Source organism: Ictalurus punctatus, chromosome 28 (assembly GCF_001660625.3).
Source record: "Ictalurus punctatus breed USDA103 chromosome 28, Coco_2.0, whole genome shotgun sequence".
In the NCBI taxonomy this organism is placed as follows: domain Eukaryota; kingdom Metazoa; phylum Chordata; class Actinopteri; order Siluriformes; family Ictaluridae; genus Ictalurus; species Ictalurus punctatus.
The window spans coordinates 18,433,079-18,453,457 of record NC_030443.2 but is presented as its reverse complement, the minus strand read 5'-3'; the positions used below and the strand labels follow the sequence as shown (position 1 = coordinate 18,453,457).

The following is a 20,379-nucleotide window of genomic DNA, read 5'->3' as shown; positions in this document are numbered from 1 at the left end:
GGTCCTCTGAAGATCCAACAACCTTGGGATAGAACCGTTCATTCAAAGATGAACTGCGCAAGGAAGGAGCCATTGACGCTTGAGTTCTGGACATTGAGTACTGTTTGGGCTGGCTTTCGGGATGCTTCGGGATCTGTTTCGAAAGCATATTTATTTGTTATTGAAGAATTTCTGGAGGGGGATGCTCGGATCAGGGGATACGCTTCTGAAGCTCTCGATTCAGAGGCATCCGTTAATGGTACACAGCACTGTTTCCATGAAATGTCACTAGCAATGCATACTATATGGCCAAAAGTTTCAAGGACTGCCGAAGAGGAATATCTGTTTTCTGTAACGTCACTCGATTGCCAAGGTCCGCCGATACCGTAAAGAATCAAGAAGAAAGAGACGTGTTGGAAATGTTTTGTTAAGTCACCCGAGAACTTTATTTGATCATTTCTCATTGCTCGGAGAAACTAAAGCTCTGGTCTTTCCCAAGAACCTTCAATCAACATCATTTGAGGTTGAGCCAACCATGGCTTTGGCCACCTGTACCAAAAGAGTTTAAAAGAAAACAATATTGACTTCTCCCCCAGGTGAAGGATCGCTGAAAAGGAACACTCGGATCAGTGAAATGCAAAAACGAATGGCGTGAAAGAAAAGAAAGGGATATTTGATGTGCTGTTGAAAAGTTAAAGCACCCTGTTTGATCCGCCACTTAACCACTTACAAAAGTTCAAATCTTTCCCATGAAGTCTCCAAAGGTGCATGAACCTTCGTCAACATTATCTGAGGACGAACTGCCCCATAAAGTAGTCGCTCCGTTTTGGATTTGAACATATTGCCTTCTTTGGATTTGGGCCAGATTATTATTTATCTTCTACACTAAGAGGTTTTGAAGGAAAAGTAGGATCGCCGAAGAGGAACACTTGGATCGATAGATAATTTTCTGCATCTCTTGATTTGCAGGGTCCAATTATGATAGATACAATTGTTTTCATGTAAAAAAAGAAAGAAAACAGAGAGACAAAGACATGCTTCATCAGTGGTAGTCTCTTGCAGATCCTAAAGCTCAGTACTTTCTTTCCAAGCTCTCAAAGATCCATCAACCTTCAGATGACATCACTGAAGTAACCATCACCGTATGGACCACGGAACACACTTGCACCAAACTCGTTTGACGAACAAACGAAGCAGAAGTTATTGGATTTATCTCCAGGGTGAGGGATTGCTGAAAAGGAACTCATGGATCAGGAGGATTTGTTCCAACAGCTCTTGATTCAGAGATATCCGATAATGGTCCTCACCACTGTTTCCATGAAATGGAACTAGGAAAGAGAGAGAGAGAATGGTAGAGAGAGAGGAGATAAAGAGGTCCCCAAGGTCAAGTTGAGCAGCTAGAATGTTTCAGAGATTCTAAGATCTTTTCCCTCTAATCCACAAAAGAGCTATCAACCTTTTCGGAAAAGCATAATTCAAAAATGAACTATGCTATGAAAACCACTCAGGGGTGTTGTCTGATTTATTTATTTATTCGTTTATTTATTTTTTCGCTTTGGAGATCTTTGGGACAAAACTGTCTTCAGACCAAACAGTTTTCAAGCAGCGCTTATTGATTCCGCTCCAGGCTGAAGAATCGCCCAGGAGGAACACTCGGATTAGGCGGATTTGCCGCAACGATTCTCGCTTTAAAGAAAGTAAAATTCATGTCCTTTAACGTTACACGCGACTGTTTCGATGGAACACGACGAGAGAAACGGGAAAGCGCTTCGGATGGAACAGCACCATTAACTAGACAACCTGCCGAGTTCAGAGAAAAAGTTTGAAGCTGTACTTCATCCCCCGGTTCTTTGAAATGTGTGTAAATTTGAAGTCCGATATGAAACTCGATATGCGTTATCAAAGAGTAAAAACGTATTTCTTTTTCGTCTCCCTCTGATCAAAGCCACATTCATGAATAATCAAAGAAAGTCGATTTTTTATTTATTTAATTTTTTTAAAAAAGTCAAGCCATCCCATCCATATCAACGTGTACACTGGGATATACAGTACTATCGAGCCTCCACGGCATTAAACGTACAAGAAGCTACGTGGAGTCCGAGTGTAAGACAAGGGATAGAGCATAGATATTATTTAAAAAAAAAATACAAAGTACACACACAAAACCGACAGACCCGGAGCGATATCTGGGGAAATTTGTACCTTGTACCATCCGGTAATCCACTTAAAGAAACGGATGGAAGGATGTCGTCGGTGTATCTTAGATCAACATCCCCTTGTGTATATGTTCATTTATGTAGGACAGAGCTGTTAAATAAATAAAGGGAGTGGTCGGGGAAGGGGGTCTTTTAAAATGGTGGCACAGCGGAGCAGCAAGTAGCGTTCTCACCTCACGGCTCCAGGGGTCACTGGTTCACAATCCTGAGCTGAGGTTTCTGTGGAGTTATGTGGGGTTTTTGCAGGTTCTTCCTGGTTGTAGGGGCAGTGGTGGCTTGGTGGTTAAGGCTCTGAGTTACTGATCAGAAGGTCGGGGGTTGAAGCCCCAGCAGTGCCAAGGTGCCACTGTTGGGCCCTTGAGCAAGGCCCTTAACCCTCTCTGCTCCAGGGGGCGCTATATCATGCGCTCTGACCCCAACCTCCTAACACGAATTAGAAAGGTGAGGAGAAAATAAAAACACTTGGGAATATTAGGGTTAATATTAAGTGGGGGAATTTGTGAAAATGTGTGTGTATTGTCCTGAGATGGACCGGGGTCATATCCAAGGTGTAGTCCAACCCCACGCCCAGTGTTCTCAGGGCAAGAGACTTACTGTACGTTGCACCCAGCAGCGCAATATGCAATATAGTGATAAAAGGGGGATTTTTGTGCCTCTACTTGAAATCTCAACGGTGCGACTGATATCTGCTTTCCCAGAAGTTCAGGGATTTTTTGTGAACAGATTTAGTTCAGAAGACAGAACTAATACGATGCACCTTTTGGCCCACAAACAGCCCTGCCATTTTCATAACCACACAAAGGAACCGGATGGCGTCGAACGTAGACGCCGAGGCGCATGCTAATCTACGCTAGCCTGAAAGCGTATATGGTACACAGCGCCGCTTTGGTGCATTGGGACTGCGCAGATCATACGCCTTGCATGATAAAGATGTGATTGTGTTAAAAGCGGTGAAAGCCAAAAAAAACAACAACAACCAAACATCAAAGTAGCTGAAAAAAGAATAGGAATGAATATAAATGAAGTCTGAGCCACAGATCACACAGTAACTCTTTTAAATAATTTTTTTTTCTTTCTTTTTTACAAAACACACCCCCGGAGACCGAATCGCGCATGCGGGACACCAGGGTTCATGTGCCTTTACTTTCAAAAGTGCCTAAAATAGAATTTCATTAGGAGGGCACCAGGTGACGGGGCGTAATAAGGAATCGCGGCGGTCCCATGATGACACGACTTCGCCTTACATTCCTCCAACTCCAATTTATTCTCCCCAGCTGCCAAAAAGCCTCAAATCTTTCCCTCTGCCGCCTATTTGATAAGAAGCTGCTGGCTATGAATGTGACGGTCCTCAGCAGGAGAAGAAGACATCACGAGTGTGTCATTCGGAAGAATCCGGAACGTGAGACTCGCTGCAATTATAAAGCTTTCAACGAGCAGACGGACAGGACAGGACTTCCTGCTTGAATGAAAAAGACGTTTTTTTAAATTTCCTTTAATTATTTTTTTATTATACAGCGTCCTGTAACGGACGTGGTATTTGCGGTTAGAAGACATGTTGATCGTACGCTGACAGTTAGAGGAAATGTTCGGCTCGGACCGTTTTCACCTGATTAATTTCGACAGGCTTTCAATTGATCGGAAACTCCGAGACCGAATCTTATAAACCGAGTGCAGAAAAATACCGGGAAATACGATCATGTCGTACATTTATGTTTTCTTTCTTCTTCTTCTTCTTATGACATTCTCGCTTATCTCCGTTATTATTGAGGCTTATTTTCTGCCTGAAATCCTAATCGCCTAAATCTCCATTGATTTCTTTTTTTTTTTTTTTTTTTCTTTTCCAAGCACTCATATTTTTTTTTTTTTTTTTGTCGTATAACCAGACCGAACATTTAGCATGCGTCCCCGTTTGTCCAGCATCCTCCGGAGGCCTCGGGCTTAAAAGATTAAACCCATTTTGCAGCACGTAACATGTCTTGTAGATGTAATGAAAAGGTTTTTTTTTCACAGAAGAGCTTTCAGAATCGTGATTCATAATATTTTCCGAGCTTATTCTCCGATAAAAGCCATAATTGAGCTCGGGGAAGAAGAAAAAAAAAAAAAAAAAAGAGAGAGAGAGAGAGAAAAGTCCCATTTTCACCTCCAAATGTTTTGTGTTCAACATGACCTATTTGCGTTCTTTCAAGCATGAGACCTGTGGGGGGAAAAAAAAAATAAATCATTTCCGAAGTTGTATGTAAGATAAATAATAAGCTAGTCATCCACACAGTTCCTGTTTGAACGTTAGTATTTTAGAACTGCTGCTCAATGCTTAGGGCCACTTTTGGGCCCTTGAGCAAGGCCCTTTACCCTCTCTGCTCCGACCCTAGCTTCCTAACAAACTGCGATATGCGGAAAAAACGAAAAGACTTTTACTGTGCTGTGAAGTATATGTGACGAATTAAAGCTTCGTCTTCTTGAGGATGATTTTCACTCCTCGGACCTTTCAGCGCCCCGACCGCAAAAGCTCGACCGCGCCGTTAATACCGCGAGAGACAAAAGCTACACCGTTAAAAAGCGTCGGTTTGATCCGCTCGATCGCATCAGACGTGCACGGCGAGTCGCGTCTGCCTTCTAGTGCTTTCCCTCATTTTATTAGGTTTATAAAACTCATACAACCACAGAGAGCTTTTCAAAAGACTGCTGCACTCGCCATCAAGTTTATTAGGTACATCTTTACACCTACACATTCCTGCAGTAACTGTATCTAATCAGCCAATCATGTCAAGAGCTTTGGGTAATGTTCACAACGGACGGGGGGGGGTTGGGAAGCGTGATCTCTTTGACTTTGTTCGTGGCACGGATGTTGGTACCAGATGGGCCGATTTGAGCGGATTTTCACACACAGCGTTCTTTGGAGTTTACTCAGAACGGTGCGAGAAAAACCTCCCCCAACAAAAAAAGCACTGCACGAGTGACAGATCTGTGGATGGAAACGCCTTGTTGATAAGACCGGTCGGAGGAAAATGGCCAGTTGGTTTGAGCTGCCACTCACGCACACTGGACAGTCGAAGAATATCACCCGGTCGTTTTCCGGTCTTCACCTGTCCAGTCTGAGTGAGTCCGAGCCCATGATAACCTCAGACTCCCGTCCGCGGCTGACGGGAGAGGAACCTGATCCGTCCACCTCGAGGTCTGATACATGGTGTGTTCCGAGATGCTTTCCTGCTCACCACGTTTGTAAAGAGTGATTATTTGAGTTACGATATATAGACTTCCTGTCAACTCAGACCAGTCTGATCGATCTCCTCGGATCTCTCTCATCAGCAGGTTGTTTCGGCCTGCTGCACACCTTTCTGCGTAAACTCTACAGACTGCTGTGCGTGAAAATCCCAGGAGATCACTTTCTTGTATTTTAATTCTAATTATTTAACAATTTCTCCTTGTTTGTTTTCCCCTTTGTATATAAACATACGCTTATTTAAAGTCTATAGTATTTATATAGTTCGCAAACATACCGTACATAATCTATACGTACTAGAGGTCGACCGATTAATCGAACGATTGAATCGATACCGAATGAAAACATAACTCTGAAAATAAAACATCGCTGAGCTTTATTACAAAAATTAACAGTACTGACTGTATCGTGAAAATGTACGGCACTTTTTAAAATAAATATACAAATATGAATATATACGAACTATTAATAATTATTACGGTGAGTAAGATATACAACCAAACTGAACCAAAAAGCAGCGCACCGAATAACAAAATAAAAACAGAGACATGGAAAAGGAATCGAAAACGCTTCAAATAACACAGCAAAATTTGCCAGTGATATTTTTTATTTCGCCTCTAGAGGCCGCTCTCGTACTGTATAATGACAGCTCACGCTTCTCAGCCGCTCCCGCGCCAGACGCGACCGGCATCGGTGTGGATTTTTGCCGTTGAGCGCAGTTGTCGGTGCCGATTGATCGTCAAAACACATCGATTGTTCGCCCTCTAATACATAATACATACCATGCCTTTGGTATTAGCATAATCGTGTCGTGTTTAACATTATGCTTCAATTCCCAACCTCATCTCAATCTTTATTCTGTAAACTGTAGCAATATCTCAAGGACGATAAAGTACAAACAAATTAATTCATTTTTGCGTCCTGTTTTATTCGGTGAATGACAGATAGTACGATAAGAACTTTAATAGAGGACTTTGTTTAATGGCTGAGCGCTCTTAATTTTAAACAGAGGTGCTTCTGCTGTGCTCTGACAGGGATTAGCTCTGGGGAAATACAGAAAGAAAGAGCATTAAACTTTGATAAATGTCAAGCTTTTTTGGCTCGGTCTTTCCCGTAGACTTTAACAGTCCTCCTCCGAGACGAGAGGAATCAGTCTGGACCGGCCGACGGTCAGCCGTTAATTAAGGAGGCGGTAAAAAAGACACAGTGTCAAGATCCCTACCTCATGCTCAAATGCTAAAGGGAGGTTTGAATTGTCTAATTAGGCTGACTAAAAGTTTGGTTGGCGGAACGCTTCTAACTTTCTCCGGGAAGTAGTGGGCAAGTCAAGCTGTTTGAAGAAAAAGCCATGAGCACTTCACCCTCTTCTTCTTCTTCTTCTTCTTCTTTTTTTTATAAGCAGAAATAAAAATCCTTAAAAGGTTCTTAAAAGGGAAAGGAGGCTTTGTAGCCGGTGATGGGGCCCGCCTGAATGTTAAAGTGTTTCGAAAGCTCTCCAGAGCCGTAAGGAAGGTACACCCTCACACCGTCTCCATAAAAATGCAGATGTGGACGGCGAGGTTTTAAAGTGGAGACGCGTCTCTACGACTCCCACGTTCATATCCATGAGCATTGGCGTCGCTCACGTGCTCGTGTATGCTGCGTGACTCACTTCTGTTTAGCGGTACTCCTTTTAGAATGTTTTATATAGCTTGTCGGTCACTTTACACGCCGATTTTGCTTCGTCGCAGGTGACGGAGACGAGAACCGGTCCTCTCGGCTGCAGCACCTACGATAACCTGGACTCGGTGAGCTCGGTGCTGCTGCAGAGTCCTGAGAGCAAACTACACCTGCAAGGTAAGTCTAAACCTTCATCCTCACTCGGGTTCTTGTTAAGGAATTAAAACACAATCTGGGCCTGGGATGAGCAGATTTCACGTCTGGCTCAAGAGGTTTTTTTTTTTTTTTACTAATACACTTATCGACCAGGAAAAGGAAAAAGAAAAAAAACAAGTCCTTATTGACAAAATAAAAGTTTTTACTTGCTATGTAGCTACGTTTGCACTTTATGCTAGCGTGACGCACCGCGATGCCTCAGAAAATGCCGCCTCAACATGGAAATCTGTACTCGGGAAGTAAAAAAGGTTTCCTCGAGCCCAAGTTGAGCACGTGACGTCATGTCAGCATGGCTGCTCATCGACAGGCAGCGGTCATTTTCACGTCATTATTCGGTTAAATACATATCAACACTGACCATATAGTCCGCTGTCGTGAGGAAGTAAATACATCGTGATCGTTCATGTTAGCTGGCTAGCTTGTTGCTAACGAAAGACGCATGAAAAATGACGCAGATGTCCCTCTGACGAGTTTAGTCGCTTTGTCTTTGTGTTTACAAGCTACTGTAATGTAATTCTCAATAACAAATGAGACTACTTAAGACTACATCAGAAAAAAAACAACAACAACAGCGAATGCTAGCGAGTGAGTAAGCGTATTAGCGTGTTTACTGAGGCTACTAGCTAAAAGAAATCAGACTTTGGAGTTAAACTGTATACTATGTATAGCTTTTGATTAGCCTTAGCGTCTAGCTGCACAGCAACCCTCGTACCCTGTGGATGGAACGATAGGAGAGTCCCGATAGAAGAGGCCACGCCCATCGTGAACGAAATGGAGCCGCCAGTTTTTCCTCAGAGTCCAATAAATTTGTCCGCCTTGTATTTATCGAGCACTATCTTGACAAAAAACAAACAAACAAGCGTATCACATAGTTAAGAACTGATGCGATTTTGGCCGTTTAGCTGCACACTCATTTTTCACGAATAAAAATAAAATGAAATAAAAACGCTACAGTAGAACAGCACAAAGGCGCAGTATAGGAGGAAAAAGCGCCTCATCAGGCCAGGATGCTGTAATTGTGTTCTTGCTCGATTTATCAACCACTTGTACATCTGCTGTCTGTCAGAGAGAGAGAGAGAGAGAGAGAGAGAGAGAAAAGAGATGAAAGACAGTCACATCTGCAATTTTAGCCCCGGCTCATATTGCTTTCAGCTCCGTCTGCGCAGGTCTCGGCGCTCGGGTTTTTACAGAACGTCTGTGAAAGAGAAATGTTTTCCTTGCCATTCAGCTACGCCCCAGACACACGAATTCATCCTGAAGAGATTGCTATGTCTGTACGGATTTGGATAATGACATTGTCTGTCAAACACACTCGCAACTTTCTTCGGCTCACGGGCTCAGGTATTTAAGATGATATTTGTGCGCATCTGCCGGCTCGATGTCGACGCGCCTGGATATCAAATTGCTGTCTAGTGTCCGTGATAAAGCAGAGCCATCTGCAGATTGTGTACTTCGGCTACAGTAGCTAGGGGAAATTATAGGTAGGAGCTTCGCATTCAGCTTCACCTGCAGAAGCGCCGCGTTTGCTGGTAAAAGCAGCTGTCTGCCATTTCGATTCGCTGCTTTTTTGATTCAAGCGCTTTAAAAATAAATGAAAAAAAGGGCATTTTGTGATCATGTATATTCGTCGAACACTTCTGCGCAAGGTGAGGGAGAAAGCGGAATGTAATCCAAACATCGGGTGAAGGGAAATTGGGTAAGAAAGCTATATCTGGCAGGAAACATTCCCTCGTGTAGTTATATATCAGGGTAAGTAAGGAAAATCAATTAAAAATCAGTTTTTCTTCTTTCTTTTTATTTTTAAAATTTTGTAAAAAAAATAAAAATACATAATTTAATTGGGAGAACGGTGGCTTAATGGTGAGCACATTTCGCTCGCGCCTCCGGGGTTGGGGTTTCATATTCGGGGTCCTCTGCCTTGTGTTCGTGGAGTTTGCATGTTCCCCCTGTATTCCGGTGGTTTCCTCCGGGTACTCCGGTTTCCTCCTCCAGCCCAAAGACATGTGGTGTATTTCCAAATCGATGGGTTGGCACCCCGTCCAGGGTGTCCACTACCTTGTGCCCCGAGTTCCTTGCAATAGGAGAGAGAGAGAGAGAGAGAATCAAGACCGCAGAGGGAACGAATGTTTATAGCTGCTATAACATAAGCGAGAACAGGAACTAACTTGTGTCATGGATGCAACCGTAAATGATTCGTTTGAAAAAGTATGATGTGTTGTTCGTTATTAAGGAGATCACTGTAACCGTCGTGGTATAATCTTAATCTTCCTTACGTAATCCTCATTAAAAAATGAACTGGTCTAGCGCGATGTTGTTGGTAGAAGCACGGACATGTAGATTTAGGGATGTATTCGCGGAGTAGGAGATTCCAGTACTGGAAACGACACCGGTATTCATTTATTTATTTATTTATTTATTTATTTATTTATTTTTACACAGAATAATGTGTAAGTTTGAGTTCTTATCAAAGCGTTCAAAGGCGCTCTACCTCTCGCTGCTTCTCCAGAACCACGACTGCTGAGTAGCTGTGATGAATATTTCATTTCGTAGCATCGTGGACAATGTTGTTATCGGTTGCAACTCGGTCCATCTTTCATCTGTCCTTCACGTCTTTTTCTTTCTTCCTCTCTGAAAGATCTCTTTTTTTTTTTCTTCTCCCTCCAGCGATGTAACAGCTGGAGAGAATAGCCTTTGATGCTCTCGGTCATTAAGCTTCCTTTAAAGCATTATAAACAAGCGATGACAGGACATGTCTGTGGTTATATGGATTAGCCATCTGGCGCGTCATAAAAGTAATGCAAATTGTTTATACGTACGCGGAGTTTAACGATGAGAACGGATGCTGGAGAGAAGGCTTATGATGACCTGTGAACAGGAAGATAAACAAATAACGAGAAAATGGCTGCCATCTTCTCAGCACCGGGGAACTCGGACGGTCGGACGGGGAATCGAAACGGACCGCAGAGCGATTTCATTCCGGGCGAAAACTCCCTGCGTTTGCTGAATGCCATTTTACATCGCGCTATAAACCTAGCATGCGATGATGCTAACTTGACGCCTGGGTCTCTTATAGGGATTTAACCAAATACAAGATACTTTTCACTCCTACGACGGACCCGAGTGTCACGATTGCATCATTGCTAGCGAGCGCATCTGACCCTCCATCTTTCCCCCGCTATCATCCGGTCGTGTTCTTACTCACCTCCGCGCCTCAGACCCCACGACAGAGCCGTAGCGCAGCTTAGCGAACACCACGCCGGCTCCTGACAGATCGCTGTTTTAGTGCCGTAACGCAAACACACACGCTCCTCACGTGACAAGGGGAGAAAAATAGAAGAAGAAGAAAAAAAAAAAGGCAGATGGTGAATGGAGAACACCACAGAAAAAAAGTCTGACATTTCAGAAAATAGACCTGACATTTTGCGGGGAGTCAGCGACACGCGCGAGCTGCGGCGCGGCTTATTTTAGCGAGTCGCAACATTTATTAAGTGTTCTTAGCTGAGCCGGGAGGTCTGATTGACACAATGAGATTTAACGGAGAAACAGACGAGCGATCACGGCGATCCGAGGGAAAACGATGCTTCCGTCACCTCCCATTAGGCACTAGACTGTTTTGTCTGTATTTAATAACAAATTACAAAAGGTCACGGTGAGAAGAATCATCGCAGCCATGAATAAAATCGCCTTCGAGTTCACGCGGTGACGTTTAGCCGCGGGCGGAGCCGAGCGCTGACGTCTGAAGTCTGTGGTTCGTCCGCATTTCCACCCAGTTTCCTAGAGGTCTTTAATGAATATCCGAAATGTGCTCGCTCGCCGTGTACATTTGCATATTCATTTGCATTTCTTCACCTCTCTAAATTGTATCATCGTACCGTAACGATATGTGTATGTGAAAGTGAATCTTTTGAACCTGGTATGTGCCTTATAGACATTCTATATGGGCTCTACGTTCATTTTCCCGAGCAACGGGTGCAATTTGGTACCCTTGTTTTTCTGAGAGTGATAAGACTAACCGTGTTTTTATCCCACTGGCTCACTTTAAGAAAGACGTTGTCTCGCCGGCGTCCTTTTAAAAAAACGAATTCACGCTGTGAGCGTATCTTTGTGGGTTCTATCCGAGAGACGGGCAATGAGAGTTCGGTACCCTCCGTTCCCAACAGCTCATTCGCACGGACTTGTACAGCGGATTCTCCGCAGAAACACATTTCGAATGTTGTGTAGTCTCTGATATGGTGAGGTTTTCTGTACTGAGATGTTTATTTAACATTCGTGGAAGGAGTCTCCAGCGTCAGCGCTTTGGAACACTCAGAGGTAAAGCTGTAACGTCAAGTTTTCCGAGTTTTGACCTGTCTTAGTAACTTCAGAGAGAGAGCGAGAGAGAGAAAAAGAAAGGCCGGTGAGGAGACTGCTGTTTATAGCTGTGAGAACGGGAACTTGTTTCGCAAGCCTTCCACAACATTACAGGTAGCTATGAATGGATATAACAAGCTGGATGAAGACGTGGGGTGTGAAGGTTGGAAGAAGGTGGAAGAACTCGAGTGAATACTCGAGTGAACCTCAACCCCACTGAACACCTTCACCTGGGAACGATCCGGAACTGGAGTCTCCTTACCATCACAACATCAGCGCCTGACCTCAACCCCACTGAACACCTTCACCTGGGAACGATCTGGAACTGGAGTCTCCTTACCATCACAACATCAGCGCCTGACCTCAACCCCACTGAACACCTTCACCTCAGAACGATCCGGAACTGGAGCATCACAACATCAGCGCCTGACCTCAACATCACTAACGCTCTTGTAGCTGCATGAACACAAATCCCCACAGCCACGCCCCAAAATCTAGTTGAAAGCCTTTTAGCAGCAAACGTGAGGCCAGCTCTATATCAAAGATGTTCAGCAAGCACCTGTAGTTACGATGGTCAGGTTTCCACATACTTTTGGCCATATCGTGTATATATATATTATTGCCACATTGCTGTGCTATAACAAAAATAAGAAAACACACTGGGACGTACTTTGAGGGTTTTTTTTTTTAATGTCAAACCAATATGCTACAAACAGATTTCCTTGAAGACGGACGAAAAAAAAAAAAAATCATCAGCAAACCCTGTGGTTATAATCTCACAGTAATTTGGCTATTACATGAGTAGACCAGGATTGATCCCTCTCGATTCTTATCCCCGCTGGATGCGGATTCAAATTCACGATCGGTGTCAATCCAGTCCTGTAACAGTCTGCTGTGTGAAGTCGAGATATTAGGTGTGCTTTTTATCTGCGGATGGGTCTCTTTCACAGAGTTGAATGACTTTGCCTCGAGACAATCAGCAAACAGAGATAATGGCACAAATTTCCATTTCCAGACGCAATAAAATCAGCCTCAGCATCATGTATGGCAGCACGCGGTCGGACAAATTACCTGGCGACGGATTTCCTTTTCATTTCGTTTTAATACATGTTGCTTTACTGCATCGTGATGTCATTGTAGGTCTGCGTGCTTATCGTCGCGCCGGTGTTGCCAGATTGTGTCTATCAGCTTCTCGGTAGGGATTTTCAGAAACCAGACGAAGTTCTGATTTTACTCTGGAGTTGAGCCAGAACAGGATGGCCTTCAGGCCAACATGCTAGTGGTGAGTACCCAGGACATTTCTGCGTCGTGACTAACACCAGACCTAATAATAAAACTCGTCTGGGACTATAAGTTGTCTTCCTAGCACGTATGGCAATAGGATGTCTTCCTTGCCTTCTGCAAATCATTTAAAATCTTTGACGTTTTCGTTTCCCGACATCTTCAGGACAGCAGTTTATGCTTTAAGTTTCTCGGTACAAACCTACGAACCGTCCCGAGACTGTCGTAACATGAACAGACCCTGATATATGGAAGCCATTCTGAAGCTTAGCTGAAGCCGAGCGACCTTCTGTTGTTGCGTGACGTAAACGGCGCGGTTTTGTCCACAATCACAGCGGAGTCTGCTCTGCCAACTTTATTCAGCCCATATTGTACCCTGCTCTTTAACCTCCATCACTGACCTCCCCTGACAAAGACTGAGTTGTGCGACAGGCTTCCCAGCATGGCCGCCATTCAAGATAGCAGAGAAAACAGCACGGCTCGGAGAGATGGCAGTCTGAAACGTTGCAGCCATAGCAAGGTCAACGTGAAGGGGGAATAGAGACGAGCCTGAGAGATCATTATTAACCCTGAGGAGTCAAAGGCGCTGGCTGAATCCCAGATGTCCCGTATCTCTAGGAGGATTCTGCTGGACGTCCAGTGTCAGTCTGCTGTCTCTTGTGCGGGTTTTTCCGTCTTTTATTTTCCTTCTCAACCGGTGATCTGCCGTGTTTTTTTCTTGATCGGGCTCACGAGGAACCTGCAAATGTAGGGCAATAGAGTTCCCCGATTAGTCCAAGGAGGGAGATCTGTAATAATCATCCCGCCGGTTCGATTGCAAGTTTAGCTTTATTGATTCGGCAGACGCTTTCTTTCCAGAGTGACCTACGAGCAGAATCCAATCTAATCATCAAGCACAACAGGTCAAGGTTAATGGGCTTCCTCAGCGGCCCGATGGCGATCCTCTGGCCGTCACGGGAAAGAACCTTAGCTCCGAACCTCGATCGGAGCGCAAGAGCCGAAGAACGTTCCGACACGCTAATGGAGACGTGCCTTGCAGACCTGCAGGAAATCAGCAGAGGTAGATGGCCATGCGAAATCTTGCCAGATGTCGCCAGGGAGACGAGATACGTTTTCTCCGTGCCGTTTGGACCAAAAGTCTGTCGTTTGCTTCCTCCTCTCGAGCATTCATTTAATTCGGTTGGACCTACGTCGTTTCAGGTGAATCTCTGTTTTGCAAAATGGCGAGGAACGAAAGCAGTGGGATAAAAGCACGGCGTCCTGGAGTGCCGTTTAAAGTAAAAAAAAAAAAATAATAAAAAAAAAAAACCCCAATGCTGTCATTTTGAGTTTTTTTGAGGGATTTCAAAAGGTCAAACAAGTTGCAACCTTTTAATCGCCATGAGTCGGCACACCAAACGTTCTTTCTGGAGATTTCGACAGGAGGGAAAGGCTGTGCTGCCGCCAGTGACATAAATCAGAAAAGCCAGTGCATGCAGAAGCTTTCATCTAGGTATTTCTGGTGACAGGAGAATACAAGAGTCCCTTTTCTCTCTCACTTTTCAAAGAGTCGCTCTTTTTTGGCAAGGCTTTGTTATCTTTAGGCCTGGGAAGCGCTGATAACAGTAAACGATAATGCAACAAAAGGGCACGGAACGGTATAGCGTTTCTCTCGGCCGGATTTAGACTGAAACGCTGAGGCAGGATAAATAAATAAATAAATAAACAAATAGAATGACATCGAGGGAAGACACCTATTAAAGCCGCGTCATGTCTGGTTCGTGCAGTTCAGAGCGAGAAATAAACGAGTAAATGCTTTTCTCGTGTAAATATAGCACGCGGAGCATAAAACGACGGAGGAATGTACTTCGACGGCGCACGATTTCCCGGAGCTCTGTTCGCGAGCTTTACGAGCTCTTCTAGGAGAAATGGTACCATGGACGAGGGAAATATCTCGTTACTGTTAGACTGCAGACACAAGGAAACATCGACAATAGTGGAAACGGACCCCGAGAGCTGAAATTAAACGTATAGACGGAAGTAAGTCCTTGGTATCCCATAAGACACTTTTTCAAGGGCTCAAGCTGAGGAATGATGTCATTCCTAGGAATGAAGGAATGATGGCTACAAAGATCTCAAAGATCTAGGATAAAGCTCGTACTCACTCAAAGGCGTTAGTGTTCCAGACGGGTCCCGGCACCGATTTAGCTAAATTCCGTACCACGAGTCTGAAGTCGGTCACAAATATAGTACGAATAAATAATAAGGTCAGAAATGATGATTAAACCCTCAGTGTCCAGCCACGTCGGTTCACGTTTTGCTCTCCGTGATCCCGGAGAGTCACTATCCCTCAATAGACATCTATTTGATTGGTTAACTTGTTTAACATAAGCAGCCATGATTCCGAACTCTCGTTGGGATAAGCGGCTTTAGATAAGTAGCAAAGATTACGTGAAGCAAATCTCCGCAATCCACTGAATTAAATTTCATCCATTTCACACAGGCTAAGTGAATTAAATTTGACTTTGGTATAGAGGACAGTTTGAACGTGTATGGACGTTCTGAGTTCTGAGTGTTTAGGTACATACATAGACATTATTTAACCAAAATTATATTATCATAACATCATCAAGCCAGTTCAATTAGAATATAAGTTTTTTTGTTTGTTTGTTTTTTGTTTTTACATTGTTGTTGTTGTGAAAGTTATCAAGCATGACGGTATGGAATCCCTCATCTCCCGGACAGCGGAATCTGAATCTGTCAGACTCGGTATTAATACCTGGCAACCGGAGTGCTTCTGCAACTCAAATTAAAGTTCAGCCATCTGCAGAGCGGGCTGCTGTGTCTTATAAAATAGATCTTTTTTTTCCTTGTAAATAGATCTCAATCTAATTCCTGATGGAAACTCAGCAGAACCGCAAAGGTTGGCTGTGTTTCTCGTCGTTTTTGAAGCCAACACCCCCCCACCCCCACCGCCCCACCCCGAGTCCGTCGTCACATCAGCTCTGGCGTCGATAAATTAGGGAGGAAAAACAAAAGCAGATACATTTTCCAGCGTTCCGTCGCCCCCTGTCTCTCCCCTCCACCCGTATTCTCTCTCCTTTTCTCTTCTTCCGTGAGTCATGAGCCTATCCGGTAAGATTTATGAATATGTTCGAATAGCCTGAGCCAACAGTTTTCAAAGTGGTGGAGAGAAAATAAATTAAACAGCCCCACAGGCAATTCATCTGCGGTTTGATGGATTACATACCCATCATCACACTCTCCCTCTTTCCCTCTCTGTCGCCTTCAAATAACGGGGGGGGTGGGGTGGGGGGGACAAGTAAACAAACAAACAGGAACAAAACAAATCAATTAAGACGTATGCGCGTCGGGGGCTGTCAGCGATAAATTCGGGAAATGAAGTTATGAGGAGCAATCGTTTCGAGCCGACGCGTGAGATATTAAAAGGTGAAAAGAAAAAAAAGAAAAAAAAAAAAAACGTGTAATGAAACTATAAACCAAATCTTGGCTAGATGATGTCATCGCATATTGCATTTTCATCATATTATGGCCAAAACAGTTTGCCTTATGGATTTGATTCAGTTTGGCTTTGGGTCCGGGTTAGCGTTGGCTAAGTTGTTAGCATGTTTGCCTCGCATCTCTGGGGTTAGGGGTTCGATTCCTGCCTCCGGTTTTCTCCTCCAGGCCAAAACATGCCTTGTAGGCTGATTGGCATCTCTAATTTGTCTGTAGTGTGTGTGAATGCGTGTGTGAGTGTGTGTGTCCCGCCTCGTGCCCCGAGCTCCTTTGGATAGGCGCCAGGTTCCCCCGTGACCCTGTGTAGGATAAGCGCTATATAGAAAATGGACGAATGTTTGGTGGGTTCTGAAGTGGACATTAATGGCTGCACTCAGATCTGCTCTATATAGAGATGTCTAATCACGAGACGGAGAGCACACCGGGGTTCCGTTCGAACAGACTGCACGCTGCACTCATCGTGAAAGCACCCTCAAGCTTTCTCATCGCAAACCAGCACGTCGGCAGAGGCTCTGAGACGAATGTGGCTTTTTCGGACAGACACGACGACCGTGATCGCAATCTCGGGGTGTCTACGGCTCGATCTCGCTCTGTTTAACGCCATGCGACGTCGACGCCGAGTCTCACATCCGAGTCGAGTCGTGAGGAATCGCTCTGAGTGAAAAAGCTCGGCGGCTGGGCACAGCCACCTCCGTAATGCCGTATCATTTAGAAGATTGATGCCAGCGTGATTCGGTTCAATTCTCCGGGATGCCTGGCGCCCAGCTAGCTGATGAAATCTCTCCTGCGTGACCTGGGGGTCGGCTCCCGATTGGAGTTGGTCAATCTGGAGTGTGTTTCTGCTTGGACCAGCGGGCCGATAAATCAGCCGCTAGCCCACATTGCCGACCCTCTTTCCCCGCGAGCTCGGGCCCTGCTCGTTTTTTCTATTTTCTTTCTATCGATTTGGTGGGTTTTTTTTTTCTTTCTTTTTTTCGCTTTAGACGGTGTTTGTGACAGCGCGACATATCTGCTTGTACACGTTTATTTATGATGGAACTTTCCACTGGGTTTAAAGGTGGAACGATATGAGAAATCGATGCTACGGAAACCGTCCACCCCTATGGCATGGTTTTGGGATGTTCAGTCACGTTGGATTCCGGATTCTGATTGGTCAGGAGGCCGTAATTCATTTTCAATGAAGCTGCAAATTACAGTTGCATATGAACGGGCTTGTTCAACCACGCTATCGTTTCTACGTATAAACGGGGGGCGGGGAGGGGCGGAAATCTAATTTTATTCGATCTTTTCACACGGTGTTTTGCACCATTAAAAACGTCCTACACGTTTCAGAGCTTAATCCGTCCTCCTCGGTACAAAGAGCATTTATTTAACCGCGCTCCAAAAATGGCTCGTTTGGGCGTGGCGAGATTTGTGACGTCACACGGGCGGACACATTTGCGTATGACTGCCCCTACAGCGAGACATCGACGCCTACTTTTACATCGTCGCACCGCTGGCCCCGCCCACCGGCGCTCGGTCGCCGAAAACACTTCCGCACATGTTATGGCACGATTAATTCACAGGCAAAGATGTTAGCCAATCAGAGACAAGGCGGGAAAAGGGTCATAAATCGCTCGATTTTGTGTGTTTTTATTTTGTTTACACCTCAGCGAAGATGACAAAATAAAATAAAATATGTCATGACCCCTTTAAAAAGTATGACGTCCTTTAACTTAAAAACAACCGGCAAATTGCTGTGGAATAAGAGGAAAGGAATAAAGCGTGCTGTTTTTTATCGGAAAATGATCAATGTTGTCATGGAAACAGTAACTCCACTTCATATGTAACTACCTTAATACTTCCCCTGATAGCACGCCGTGCCGCGTCTTTCACACGTCTTCACTGTTGGACGTGTGCGTTTTCCTACGACGGCACCACGTAAAGCTCTCTACGAGTATTAGATCCATTCTGATAGTCCAGATGTTCATAGGACTGCTGACGTCCTGTGAAATGCGCCATTATGCTCGCATTGTCTGCTCGTATCCTGCGCACGGGCAGGAGGAAATTATCCAGCGATATTCAACAGTGAGGACAATTAGCCGGGGCGAAGAAGGAGACCAAAAATTGCACACGTCGATGGGGCCGGTAATCACGAGGTCCGCTGTCTAAAATTGGTAGGGAAGAAATTACACGGTGCACCAAATTACAGGTTGAGAGTCAGACGAGCTGTCTGCGGCGTCGGTCGCGTCCGTGCCGTCGAAACATCACCAGCGAGGCTGAACGCCGGACAAATGGCGTGTGATCTCGACCCGCCCTCAGCCCGTGGTTACGCTTCGCCCGCTTTCATCTGACAGGAACGAACTCTCGACATTACGTCCGCGTTACGCGAAAGTAGAAAGACGTCGTCGATAAGATGCGAGATCGTTCGGTGTGAAAACGCTCGGCGATGTGACTGCGCCTGCACGATTGATGAGGGTAATATACAATTTCCTCCTCGCTGTATCACTTTGCCCTCTTTTTTGCGTGTGTGTGAATTCGAATACACTCGCGTTATTGTGATTGATGGTATCATACGGCAGTACGGCAATAAAATTACCCTGTAAATGATTTCATGAATCGATCGATATTTTTCAATATACATCTTTTTTTTTTTTTTTTTTTTACGACGCTGAAGAGACCACCGCTTTTAAAAAAAAAAAAAACACGTCAAACCGAGTGCACATCACAGCGCTCTGATAATAACGGCGTCCTGTTCGGAGGTCGTGTAATTGCCGCACTTATTGCCACTGCGCTGTGGAAGTTGGCTGACGTGTTGAAAAAGTAATATATAAATAGATTTGTTTTCACTTGGCGTGGCAACCATCCAAACAGGAATCGATATGCCTACAGTCAGAGTACCCGATCCAGGTTCTCGAGCACAACTGAGCCGCGTGTTTGATTGGATTGTTTTACGAGTTCCAGCACGCTAATTGGACCGATCAGCTAATAAAAAAGACATGCGGCGTGTCGACGTGGGTGTTTTTAGAGGAGAAATAAACATCGTGCTGCATGGAGCTGAGCGCTGGCGAGTCGAACGCCGTTATGGAAAAATATAAAAGAGATGCTGGTGATGGAACGACTTCTTATAGCTGTTCATGCACAACATCGAATAGAACTATAAACCGTGTGTATGAGAGGAATACGGAACACTCCGTGTCACTGTATTTTAGGGAAATAATCAGCGACAGTGTGGTGTGATGGATTAATGGAGGTACTACAGTGTGTCCACTTGATTATTTTCCTATAACAGCATTAGCTTAGCAGTTAGCACGTTCGCCTCACGCCTCCAGCGTCGGGGGTCAGATTCCCACCGTGGCCCTGTGTGTGTGGAGTTTGCATGTTCTCCCCGTGCTGCGGGGGTTTCCTCCGGGTACTCCGGTTTCCTCCCCCAGTCCAAAGACATGCATGATAGTCTGATCGGCGTGTCCAAAGTGTCCGTAGTGTATGAATGGGTGTGTGAGTGTGTATGTGATTGTGCCCTGCGATGGATTGGCACCCTGTCCAGGGTGTACCCCGCCTCGTGCCCCATGCTCCCTGGGATAGACTCCAGGTTCCCCGTGACCCTGAAGAAGGATGAAGCGGTACAGAAGATGGATGGAAAAAAAAATTTATTCATTAATAAACACTTTTTATCCATTTATACTTACATTTAATGTTCTGAAATGTTACCAGGCTATAAACAGTCACCTCACTCTTTAGGAGAATGAATGATTTCTGGGAAAATGTTTATTATTATTATTATTATTATTATTATTATTATTATTATTATTTTCTTTCAGGAAATTACTAGGCGTTCTCCTTAGAGGTTCTCAGTAGTTCTAATGTTAATTAAGCTATAATACTAATGATAGCAGCGCACTTTATTTACCGGATCTGTACCCGTGTCTGAGAGCGATAAATACATCCCAAAAAGGTCGCATAAAAATAAAAAAATAAAAA

The 20,379-nt window shown here is 44.6% G+C and overlaps 1 protein-coding gene across 1 annotated transcript in view; it reads left to right on the top strand.

Annotated features, from left to right (window-relative positions):
- brinp1 (bone morphogenetic protein/retinoic acid inducible neural-specific 1) overlaps nucleotides 1-20,379 on the top strand; it is a 120,776-nt gene that overhangs the window by 76,336 nt on the left and 24,061 nt on the right. The window contains exon 5 of the mRNA XM_017459414.3: nucleotides 7,146-7,251. Within this exon, the coding sequence (XP_017314903.1) occupies nucleotides 7,146-7,251 (106 nt within the window). The remainder of the gene's footprint in view (nucleotides 1-7,145; nucleotides 7,252-20,379) is intronic.